The following is a 12,977-nucleotide window of genomic DNA, read 5'->3' on the forward strand; positions in this document are numbered from 1 at the left end:
AAATCGGTTTAAACAAAATGCTAGGTCATAGGAAATGTTGCTGGACTTTTACTGTGGTCAAACAGCTTAAATGTGGTGCTTGGAAACTATACGGTACAAATATAGCACTTTACAGGAAAAACGATTCATACGGAATAACACCTAGAATGATGCTGGCCTTTCTCCACCCATTCCATTGATCACAATGCAAATCACTGTATATGTAATACATATTGGCAACACTCTGTATTATTCAGAACACCATTAAATGACTCCATATATACATTCTACAGACACCCCTGAGTATTTCCTATAATACTTTTACTGTGGCACCCAGAATATGTGTTGCTCTATAGGCAAAAAGGTATTCCATTTGCGTTGATTTGCATTGGGAACATTTATTTGACCTTAGAACATATATATATATATTTTTTTTTACAAATGTAATGCAAATGCAACTTAAATATGAACAAATATGAATCATTGTTAATGTTTAGACAATAGTTGTTCATATATCATGAATAAATACAAGTTTTTCACACTTTATATAATATTACGTGGGGGACTTTTATTTTGAAAGTTTCTCAAATTCCGCAACACGGAAGTACTTTTTTTTTTTTTGTGTTGCTGACGACAAGCTGGTGACTCCTAGTTACAGGGCGGCAGCTTCGATCGCACATGGCAGACGACAAAAGGGTTGTGTTTCAGCTCGCAAAGCGGTTCACAAATATATTCAGAACACACTATGCAGCCGGTCTGTATACCTCAGTGTTGTGTGCAGCCTGTCCGAGTGGTGAGATGCCTTTGGATATACGGCGTAAAAAACAACATTAATTTATTGGGTTAGGCTGAAAGGCTGTTAAATTGAGCATCCCACTGCTACTGTTCTAGATGACTGTTGGGAATATACAAGTAGACAAGGCAGTGGTTTTGGTTGGACAGTTGGAAAAACTTGCTGATGAGAGTGGTTGGAGGTTGGCCCTTCCGTGGTGATTAAGGTCTGTTCCTCCATGGTTATAGTTAGTTAGCTCGTAGATTTAGCAAAAGCAGAGTGGGTAGCCACTTTGTCGATGTGCACAAGAGTAACTAACTTGGCACTTTTGCTAACCTTGCCTGGTGGGTTCTTCTAGATTTAGCGAACTGACGTTAACTAGCTCAATCTAGTCAAGTAGCCAACAAACATTCAACACTGAAACTAAAAAGTTGATTTCCTTGCTCAAGTATGGGGATGTGCTTACCGTGCCTTGGTGGACCTGGAAACGACTTGTCCACCACACCAGATCGAGTAAGTAGCTTGTTACAGTAGCTAGGTTCATTATTAGCTTGGTTGCTGCCGGTAACTAGCGAGCTACACTTTATATATATTGCCAGCTGTGTATGTATATACACACACACACACACACACAATTGTCTGTTTCAGGTCAACATCGTAAACAAATTGTACATATATTTGGATTCCAAAATGAAACAATGTAACATAAAACAGCATAACCAATAAACACCAAAACATTAAGAATTATACGTTCCCATTCAGATTTCTGCTCTTCATTTCTCATTGCTTTAATATTTTTTTTTTCCTCATTAATTTCATTTAACATTATACTTTTTTAATTTAAATTTTCCTCCCACTCAACATGTTCTGCTTCCTTCCCAGGAGACAAGGAGACGTGAGCTGGCAGAGGCCGCTGAGAAGAGACAGAAAGAGGTATGACTGTTTTGGACAAGTTGTTATGACAACCATATACGGTGGTTTACACTGGTACAGCAAAGGGCTGGTTTCCCGGACACAGATTAAGCCTAGTCCAGGATTGAAAAGCATTTTCCATGGAGATTCACTGTTAAATTATTCTTCTTTTTTTTCAGTCCAGGACTAGGATTAATTTGTGTCCAGGAAACCAGCCCTATATAGCCCACACATGGTGGTCCTGTGTGGCTCAATTGGATTAGGGTGTGGTGAGGTTGTGGGGTCAGTTCCCGCAGGGATCCTGTACACCACTGTACCATGAGTCATTTAGCTGGGATGAGGGTCTTCTAAGTGGCGTACTGTAGACAACCACTGAACAGTCAGTAGAGCTGGGCGATACGGACACAAATCCATATTGTGATAAATTGCCTGAATTTATGCGATAAAGTTTATAACATTTAATGTCCACCATTTGTACAAAAAAAATGTTATCCTTTAAACTACTACTAGTTGTATGGTTGTAGCCATCTATTGTTCCATGAACAATCAGTCATATTAGAAAACATTTAATTTCAAAACACATTTCTCTAGTTATAGGCTACTTATCGTAATGAACGATATCCGCCAAAATGCCTGTGATAAGTGATCGGTATGGTTTATTTGTCCCGACTCTACCAGTTCATCTCAGCAGCCAGCCACTCTCCCAGTCTTGTTATTCGTATAGAAGAGCTTCCTGAGACAGAGTGGAGTCTGCTGGGAGAAGAGAGAAGGCATCTCATTACCTTTCCCTTTTACCACTATCGTGTTAACTGACCGAAAACCCCTACTGCGCTGGCTCCAATCCCTTCCCAGTACGGTTCCAGCAGCTACAGATGTAGGATCTTAATGTGATCACCCAGAACTTGCTGTATATTTGAGATTTAAAAAGTCTTCTGAAGTTTGTAATTTCCACTGTGATATTTCAGACTCGATTTTCCCCTTACGAAAAAAGTATCAACTCCTACAAAAAAAAAAAATCAATTTAATTATAATACACATAATAATTCACTTTTTCTGTTGCTGCGTGATAATGTTCAGGCTGTAGCAAACTGGCTCAAATTTAGATCCTACATCTGTACGGTAGATGTGCCGTGTAACCAGGTCAGCACACTGCAGCTCGGCTTGATTTCGGCTCCGTAGTGTGAAAAGGTTAGCCGAATATAACGAGCCTTGAACCAAGAAATCCAATCTAGAAATTCAATCTATGGTGTTTTGTACCCTTTGTTGCAAGGCTACTAAAGTCTCTTCAATCATAATGTTTAGTAGCTCCTCATAAGACTGTTGGGTATTTTTTATTTTTTTACTGTTATACAGAAATTCTTCAGTCAAAGCCAATTGTATCCAACCCATAAAACATGTCATCCTACTAAAGCATCGAGGTGAGTATGAAGACCGTGTTCTTAAGCTCCATGTTTTGACTCGGCTGGTATTTCCTCCCACCACCCACACGACCCACCTCTCACTTCTGGTGCTGCACACTTTGTCATTCTGTCTTAACTTTATTTTAAACGTTCCTTACCCTAGTTCCAGATCTGTTTGTGCTGTCTTGCCAGCTCCAATGGTTATTGTCACTCCGTTGACCACAGGATTTGGCAAGACGGCACAAACAGATCTGGAACCAGGATATAACTTATGCTTTTCCCCGACACAACAACACTATATACTGGAGCTTAATGCCTCAAACAGATCTGGGACCAGGCCTCTTGCCACATTGGAGGTCATATAATCCAGCATGTGTCAAACAGCTGGCAACTGGTTTCCCACTAGATAGCACAGCCACAAAGTCAAAATTGGCTAAATTGTAAAATTCATGAAAGGGAAAAAAATCTAATTTTTGTTGTCTTAATTTAAGGTAAGGCATAAGGTTAGCATTGTGGTTATGGTTAGGTTTAAAATAATATTTTAAGAAGATAAATTGTAGAAATACGTGGTGTTTATGACTTTGTGCTTGTGGTAACTAGTGACGACATGGCAACGGCTATCTGTCTGCATGAACTGTACTGAATGTTTTTTTATTTATTTTTTTATTTTACCGTTATTTTACCAGGTAAGTTGACTGAGAACACGTTCTCATTTGCAGCAACGACCTGGGGAATAGTTACAGGGGGGAGGAGGGGGATGAATGAGCCAATTGTAAACTGGGGATTATTAGGTGACCATGATGGTTTGAGGGCCAGATTGGGAATTTAGCCAGGACACCGGGGTTAACACCCCTACTCTTACGATAAGTGCCATGGGGTCTTTAATGACCTCAGAGAGTCAGGACACCCGTTTAACATCCCATCCAAAAGACCTCACCCTACACAGGGCAGTGTCCCCAATCACTGCCCTGGGGCATTGGGATATTTTTTAGACCAGAGGAAAGAGTGCCTCCTACTGGCCCTCCAACACCACTTCCAGCAGCATCTGGTCTCCCATCCAGGGACTGACCAGGACCAACCCTGCTTAGCTTCAGAAGCAAGCCAGTAGTGGTATGCAGGGTGGTATGCTGTCTCTCAGGAAGTCTGACAACTGGCTGCCCTGCCCAATGGCGAGCACTATCCTCTTTCAGGAAGTCTGACAACTGGCTGCCCTGCCCAATGGCGAGCACTATCCTCTCTCAGGAAGTCTGATAACTGGCTGCCCTGCCCAATGGCGAGCACTATCCTCTCTCAGGAAGTCTGATAACTGGCTGCCCTGCCCAATGGCGAGCACTATCCTCTTTCAGGAAGTCTGACAACTGGCTGCCCTGCCCAATGGCGAGCACTATCCTCTCTCAGGAAGCTCAGTTTGATTTGCAACCCTTCTGTATCTAGCGTTTAACCGTACAAATAGAATTACGTTCAACATAATATTTCTAGTCAGATCATGACATGCACATGTAGGCCTGTATTCTAGTAAAACTCTTGTCTGTAAATTCTCTCAATTATACGAGACCCATTTCTGAAAAGATCAATAAAGTGAACTGAAGATGATGAGTTTCAACTGAACACATAAGAGACGTTAGACTTGTAACAGTGTAGTCAACACTATGGGCCCTGGTCTAAAGTAGTGCACTATATAGGGAATAGAGTGCCAGTGGGGACAGAGCCGTGTGTCTGTAGCTGCCATTCTGACCTCTCCATCTCCTCTTAGACAACCTACAGGGGTGTCAAAAACCCCCAAGCAGTTGAGAGAAATAAAAAGAATAAGGAGATGGAGAAACAAGAGATGAGACCGTCTCCGCCTGGAGAAGAAGGAGGAGGAGGAGGGCTGAAGGTTAGTCCTCATATTTTCAACACAGATTATGTCATGTCACAGTCTGCCTGCAACTTCAGGAGGTAAGTCTCTTAACGAATCAGCACACCTTTGAGAAAGGCAAGACGGCCTAACCTTGTATTCTTTGCTGGCTTATATATATTCCTTTTTAAATAATGAATGAATCATATAGGTCATTTGTTTTGAGCTAGAATAGTTAAAGGATGTAGGCCAAAACATAAAGGCGTTTTAATGTCTCCGACTACATGAATGACTGAATCTGCTTTATTTATGCCACGTCCCACTTGTTGTTCGAATGTTTCCTGTTTCTCTCAACAGGTCATTTATTTGTCTACGAGTATGCTTTTCCCCTTTTTGAGGAGATGCGTGAGCTGTGTCTATTCCATCCTTTAATACCATGTTTTCTTCTGTTTTGTAGTGGCAGGTAGGCTAAAGATAGACATGGAGAGATCCTGGACGTTTCAATGTAGACTGAGGTTCAGCTAACAACATGAAGATGGTACCAGTTGACTTAAAGGCTTTTTTTTTTTTTTTTTTAAATATCAGCCCTTATACTAGATTTTTTATTTTTAAATGCAAGCTTTTTTTAGAGGCGATTGTGTGTCTGCATCTCTCAACTTCGTAGGATAGTTTGCCGGGCTTCGACGCTGGTAAAATAAATAAATAAAAGATTCTGCTGCCCAATGTTGGCCGTGTGAATCACAGGACATGCCTCCCTTAATGCCAAGATATACAAGAGAATATGCAAGCCAGCCAATGGAGCTTTAGAACAGACAGGGTGGCGTAGCTATGAATAGAATATAAACACTCAGAGGAAATATGCTCTCACACTACATCGATAAACTGTACCAGGCGTTTTGCAGTGAACTCTCTCTCTTTGTGTTCTCTTTGTCCTCTCGCCTTTCTTTCTCTCAGCCATTTCCACTTTGCCAGCTTTAACACCATGGCGCTTACTTCTTTTGCAATTGTTTCAGACATTTTGAACTTTGAGGAATATTCTTGTGATCTATTTACTGTATAGTATATTTTCCTTCTAAAATTATTTTATGCAACAAAGTCCTTTTTACTGTTCAAAATAGGCCTAGATGATTCAAATGTCATTTTCTATTGTAGATCAGTGTGAAAAGAACTACGTTTCCCATAGCTACTGATGAACCACATGTGAACGTTTTAGAGTTCCCGCACCAGCACTATTCAGTTGACTTTTCTATTGTAGATCAGTGTGAAAAGAACTACGTTTCCCATAGCTACTGATGAACCACATGTGAACGTTTTAGAGTTCCCGCACCAGCACTATTCAGTTGACTTTTCTATTGTAGATCAGTGTGAAAAGAACTACGTTTCCCATAGCTACTGATGAATGTTTTAGAGTTCCCGCACCAGCACTATTCAGTTGACTTCACTTTAGTGTTTGATTTTCATATGTCTGTGCAATATAAGTTATTTGCTACACGTTGTATTGGTTTGTAATGTATGAAGAAAATGCTATATTTTAAATGAGGTAAGAAGTTTGAGTCGTGAAAGCCTGATGAAAGTGTTTTTTTTATGCATGAATATTTCTTCTTTTTTTCCTCTCATTTCAACCTGTTCAGTAATATTGTTGTCATGACAATGTTCCAGGAATTATTTTATCCAAACATACACCGGTGTCACAATGTTCTTTCTTGGGTATGCAGTCTGTTGTCAGGATGGTAATAGGACTACCGTTATTCACCAGGTTTCGGTCCATTTCAGTTCAGGAAGTACACTGAAATTACAATTATCTGCAATGCTTTTCAATGAGGAATTTTTTTGGGGGATTTACTTTCTGAATTTAAATAGAATTGACCCCAACCCTGTCATCCACTGGGGCGTACCTGTCCACGATGATACCTGCAGATCTGTCATCCACTGGGGCGTACCTGTCCACGATGATAACTCTGCAGATCTGTCATCCACTGGGGCGTACCTGTCCACGATGATAACTCTGCAGATCTGTCATCCACTGGGGCGTACCTGTCCACGATGATAACTCTGCAGATCTGTCATCCACTGGGGCGTACCTGTCCACGATGATAACTCTGCAGATCTGTCATCCACTGGGGCGTACCTGTCCACGATGATAACTCTGCAGATCTGTCATCCACTGGGGCGTACCTGTCCACGATGATAACTCTGCAGATCTGTCATCCACTGGGGCGTACCTGTCCACGATGATAACTCTGCAGATCTGTCATCCACTGGGGCGTACCTGTCCACGATGATAACTGCAGATCTGTCATCCACTGGGGCGTACCTGTCCACGATGATAACTCTGCAGATCTGTCATCCACTGGGGCGTACCTGTCCACGATGATAACTCTGCAGATCTCAGAAGGAAATGGGAAGAGAGCCTGAACCAGCAGGTGTTATTGTGCACTTGGAAGTATTGCATTTATACCTGCCTTGCTTTTTATACTTGAGGTTTCTTCTTCCTATACCCACCTAGTGCTTCAAAGGCTCTTGCCACTTTGAGGTGCATGAAGTCACGCCAATGTCATTTTGTTGAAATAAAGTTGTCAGATGACTGTTGTTTATGACCTTTTGACCTGGGGCAATTGTGCACCGCCTTATGGGACTCCCGATCACGGCCGGTTGTGATACAGCCCAGGATCGAACCAGGGTCTGTAGTGATGCCTCTAGCACTGAGGTGCAGTGCCTTAGACCGCTGAGCATAACAATGTGTTTATAAATAATGTAAAATAATAAACAATTTGTCACATACACCGGAAAGGTGCAGTTTACAGGGTCAGCCATAGTACAGCACCCCTGGAGCAAATTAGGGTTATAAGTGCCTTGCGCAAGGGCACATTAACAGATTATTCACCTTGTCGGCTCGGGTATTCAAACCGTCAACCTTTCGGTTACTGGCCCAACACTAACCACTAGGCTACCTGCCACCCTTTATGATGGACACACAAATCAAATCAGAGTTAATTGGTCACGTACACAGATATATATATATATAAAAAAAGATGCTTTTATCTTGCTCCAACAGTGCAGTAATACACATATAAACCAAAAAGTAATAGAAAGATATTAAGAAATATCAGAACGAGCAATGTCATAGTCCGGAATATACAGTGTGTGTACACTACTTGTCAAAAGTTTTAGAACACCTACTCATTCAAGGGTTTTTCTTTATTTTTACTATTTCTACTGGCCTCTTTCTAGAGCTCCGACTTCCCGATTCATCTCGAAAGCACCATAATAGCTCAGAAATGAGCGAAATGACAGGCTACTTTGACACTGACAAACTGAGAATCTGAGATCAATGAAAACCACCTCTTCTTGAGTCCATCAATAGCCAACGCCTAGTTGTGTGGAGACTATAGGAAATTATAGTCCTAAAAATGCTTTCCAGTTTCACTGATTCACCCAAAGATGTGCGGCTCACTCACTGGTGATGGCCTATGCGCGCGTCCCCGACTGTAGACTATGCCTTGTATTGTACACTCCAATAGGATATTTATCCTCTGTGGCAAACGTTTAGGCGTTCTCATGGTGTAGTAGGCTATTCTGAATTATTAAATGTATTTCTGAACAGACAGCAGTAACTCTATAACTTTGGCACATTTATTTCAATTTCTCATGCGTGCTTCAGCTCCTCCAGAACCCTTCGTATGATTCTATAAGGGGAATGATGAAGTGCGACGCTGGAGAGATGAGAGTTGCAGGCTCATGTCTATCAGAGCAGAGAGAGAGATTTTAGAAAGGGAATCTCATTCTAGTTTGGTGAGAGATACACAGGGGGGGGGGGATTAAGGATGAGGCAACTCAAATGAACTTTGTTCGTTTTTATTAGAACTTTACATTGTAAAAAGTGACACTTATTTTTCATGCCACGAGAGGTACCAGATCCGGCCAAATAGGGTTCGGAACGAAACAGTCCAAAGCGTAGAGGTGCCGGATCTTGTCCCGACAGGATTCGGCTCAATTTAAGCACTTGAACTTGTGTTCCTCCACCTTTCCTTAGCTCTGTTGTGGATTGTGTTTCTGTACGCCAATGGAAAGTCGACAAAACAAAGAGCAAACCAGCCATATATTGAATACATGGAATTGGATTGGGATGGTACTGATGAATGAATCAGGCACACAATCTGCTTATTTTTGAAATATTTTTTTGAAATCAGGTATCAAATTTGATTTTTAATATTGGTTGGTGAAATATGCTTAAAATGAGTCATTTCCCATAATTCTGTACCTTTGGATAGTTGCACTTCCAATTTTGATCATCATGATTTTAGTGACTGCAAAGAAAATGTATAGATCTACTGGGATTTTTAAAATACAAAACTAACTTCCTGTGGACACAAGAGACAAGTATAGTCGCGTTAATCTTTTTTGTTGTTGCAAGCAGTCGTGTTCTTTTGATGAATGTATTTATGTTTTAAAAAGACAACTACATTTTGAAAATCCATTTCCTGTTTTGCAACAGCTCTGTAGGTCTTATGGACGCTGTTTTGAAACTCGACAACCTTGTTCCAAAAAAACTAGTAGGTAAAGACAGTTGTTTCCTGATTGAAATAGTACAAGAGTACACCACGAGGGACTCGTTTCTCTACCAGCAGGTTGCGGGAGGACCACAGTGCGTCCTTCAGACACGTGAGGGTGGGCCAGAGCTTTGTGGAGGCCTTCGGCCCACCCCATAACAGCACGAGCTGGGGCGTTAGGTCTTCCCCTGCTGGCGGACATGAGATCAGGGCCTGTTTTCTTCCACAGGTCCCTGGCGGGTCTCCCAGAGAACATATATTTTCTTATGGAAAAAATGTTATTGTTGCATTTTCTTTGAAAACAGCTCATATATATTTTTGTACATCATATTATACACATAAAAACGGCATTAAAGCATCAAAAACTATTTGAATTTGTTTTGATTAAATGGGTGACTGAACACTATCTAGTGACATAGACTTGCTTAATTAAAAGCAATATCCATCATGACTATAATAAACGAACCATCCGGTTGGCTTCGTCTGCTTTTTCTTTACAACGGCAGGGGGTGCACCGTTCCTGGAGGTACTGCAATACCAGGTCGATGCGTGGAGTGGACGGAGCAAGCCCCTATTCCATCTCCCTATTCCAAAAATCAATTTAATATATGGTCCCCAGATAGGGGACGTATCAGATATTAAACTGATAAGAACAGATTTTTTTTTTTTTTGGAATAAGAATTTTATTTACATTTCTCATTGAAATACAATTACATAATCAGTGCATTACATAACATCGATTCATAAAAACAGTATCCAAAAATAGTGTAACAATATAACAATAGCAAAACTACTCAAAAAAGTGCAGTTCTGCAGAACCTGACCAGTATTATTACATTCAAGTTTAACTTGCCTCTAACAATCTCTAAAAAACAATACAAAGAATTCTATAAATACAAACATATACATATACCAAAGTGAATTCTGAATAAACCTCAGTGTATATCAAATATGTACAAAGGCTTAGCCTACATTTCAATTGGCTCTAAAAACATTTAAAGTGAAGGGTAAACCCCTTTCCATTTCTGTTTCACTGATACAATGCCCCACTTATCTATTTCGAATTGTATTCTTTTCCAAATGTCCTGTTTTATAAATTCAACTAATCCCGTCGGTGACCACTTGAGGGTGTCATTGACCGCACCACATCTGGCCTCCCAAAGTTTGGTCTTGATAAGGGACACCAGAGTCACTAATGCTAATAATTGTACCCTTTCCACATTTTTTAGTTCAAGTTTGGCTACCCCTTCATAATCAATGTTTTTTTAAATCTCAAAAAATTGTTTAATTTTTCTCCAAACCAATTTGGCAAAAGAACATTCCCATAAAACATGGGGAATTGTTTCAATTGCAAAACAATTGTCCCTGGGACAAAATTTATTCAGGGTCAAATTATGATCATATAATGTTGATCTGACCGGAAGACGTCTGTGTAAAACAAGCCAATTAAAATCTTTCAGTCTGTTATCTAAACCTTTTAATTGTGTCCGTAGCCAGGTGGAAGGCGATATTGGTAATCGGTCTCTAGGACGACAATTTTCTATTAATTTTTCGTATAGCAATCTGTGGTTGATTACGTTTTCTTTTACTCTGCAGACAGGGGTTTTCTTTGCCCATTCCACTATTTTCTTAAAATGTAATGGGATACTTTCAGCTTTTGGCTTACTATTATCCCATTCCACCATGAACCTTAACGGTACAGACAGCCAGAATTTGATTAAAATATGACATTTGTGTACAGAAGACGGCAAAATACAACAAAGGTTTGAATAGAACAACGCATCTAGTTTGAGAGGAATATGAGGGAAATCCCTTCCACCAGCCTCTATAGGCTGGTACATCCGATCTCTACGGATGTACTCATATCCCCCCCAAAAGAAATTAAACAGTGCCCGTATGAAAGTTTTCCTGAGAGACACCGGCATGGGAAACACATAGGCAAGGTGAAGTAATGAAGGCAGAATGTCCGCCTTCAGCACTAACACCTTCCCACTAAAGGATAGTCGCCTCACTTTCCACAGTCCCAATCTTTTATTAAGAGATACTAGTTTTTCTTTCCAATTAAACATGTCATCTTTAATTTCATTTCCGAAAGATATGCCGAGCACTACCATTGGTCCTGTGCACACAGTCAAACCACATAACTGATCAGTTCTCCATTTCCACGGTCCCATATATTTTATTTCTGTTTTATTCTTGTTTATCTTTGACCCAGAGGCAACAGAGAATTCATCAATGACTCTGATAGACTCTTTCAAGCTCAGGTCGTCCTGTAAATATAAAACTGTGTCGTCCGCATACTGCGAAATTTTTAGGATATCCCCTCCGGGTAAACGGATGCCTTTGATGTTGTAATTTGTCCTAATTGCGCATGCAAAAGGTTCGATATATAAAACATACAATAGAGCAGATAGAGGGTCCCCCTGCCTGACACCTCGTAATTGCTTGATGACCGTTCCCATATTCCCATTAATATTTACCCTGCTACCCACATTACTATAAAGAATTTTTACCCATTTCATAAAATTATTTCCAAACCCAAATTTTCCCATAACTCTAAATAAAAACTCATGGCTTACCATGTCAAAGGCTTTTTCCTGGTCCAAATTCACAGTAATAGCTGGCAAGTGCCTTTCCTCTAAATATGCTTGAACGTCTCTGTGCAATTGCAAGTTCCAGGTTATTTTTCTCCCCACCACACCGCATGTTTGGTCTAAACCAACAACATATGCCATGGCAGATGATAGGCGATTAGTTATGGCTTTGCTTAATAATTTATAGTCAACACACAACATTGTTAAAGGTCTCCAATTTGCTAATGTCTTGGGGTCTCCCTTTTTGTAAAGTAGAGAGATTACCCCCTCGCACATCGAACCTCCCATATGCTCCAAACCAAATATACTTCTAAACACTTCCAACAGATGACATCCAATTAAATCCCAAAAAACGATGTAAAACTCTTTAGAGAGCCCATCCACTCCTGGTACTTTGTTATCTTTCATGCTCTTCAGTGCCATATAAATTTCATCTAATTTCAATTCCCCTTCTAATTGGTCTCTAATATCTAAAGGTATCTGCACATCCACGCATTTTAAAAATTTAGTCCCCTTCTCATAATCAATTGTTTGTTTTTGAAATAGCTGAGAAAAGTGATGTGTAGCGACACCAAGCATGCCATCTCCATCCTCAACCATCTCCCCATCTTGGTCCAATAAAGCCGAAATAGTCCTCCTCTTTCCCCGTGATTTAATTTGTTTGAAAAAATATGCAGAGCACTTCTCATCATTTTCCCATTTATCCTGCTGACTTTTAAACATGAAGTCTCGAGCTTTCTTTTCAAAAAAAGCATGCTGCTTTTTCTGTAGGATACATAATTTGTCTTTATCTAATCCACCACCATTCAAATTACCTTGGATGTGTAGATCTTTTAGTTCATTCTGCAATTCATAAAAATCTTTGTGGGTATTACGTACTTTGTCTTTGCAAAAGTTCTGAATAAAAATCTTGATTCTTAATTTTGTGCTCTC

General features: G+C 40.3%; 1 protein-coding gene and 1 pseudogene across 4 annotated transcripts; one reads left to right on the top strand and one right to left on the bottom strand.

Moving 5' to 3' along the window:
- The first annotated feature begins 608 nt into the window (after nt 1–608).
- On the top strand, nt 609–7,489 carry LOC129861964 (small VCP/p97-interacting protein-like). Of its 4 annotated transcripts, none has more exons than XM_055933196.1 (5): nt 609–977; nt 1,201–1,264; nt 1,634–1,684; nt 4,817–5,001; nt 5,358–7,489. In XM_055933196.1, exons 2-5 carry the CDS (start codon nt 1,202–1,204, stop codon nt 5,365–5,367), a joined length of 309 nt encoding a protein of 102 aa, XP_055789171.1. In that variant the 5' UTR covers nt 609–977; nt 1,201; the 3' UTR covers nt 5,368–7,489. The 4 variants fall into 4 exon arrangements, with proteins under 4 accessions (XP_055789171.1, XP_055789172.1, XP_055789174.1 ...); XM_055933197.1 differs by having other exon boundaries at nt 609–772; XM_055933199.1 differs by having other exon boundaries at nt 609–1,264; nt 4,817–4,939.
- A 2,465-nt stretch (nt 7,490–9,954) lies between these two features.
- On the bottom strand, nt 9,955–10,132 carry LOC129863074 (U2 spliceosomal RNA; annotated as a pseudogene).
- Nucleotides 10,133–12,977: the final 2,845 nt, after the last annotated feature.

Source organism: Salvelinus fontinalis, chromosome 9 (genome assembly GCF_029448725.1).
Source record: "Salvelinus fontinalis isolate EN_2023a chromosome 9, ASM2944872v1, whole genome shotgun sequence".
Lineage (NCBI taxonomy): Eukaryota > Metazoa > Chordata > Actinopteri > Salmoniformes > Salmonidae > Salvelinus > Salvelinus fontinalis.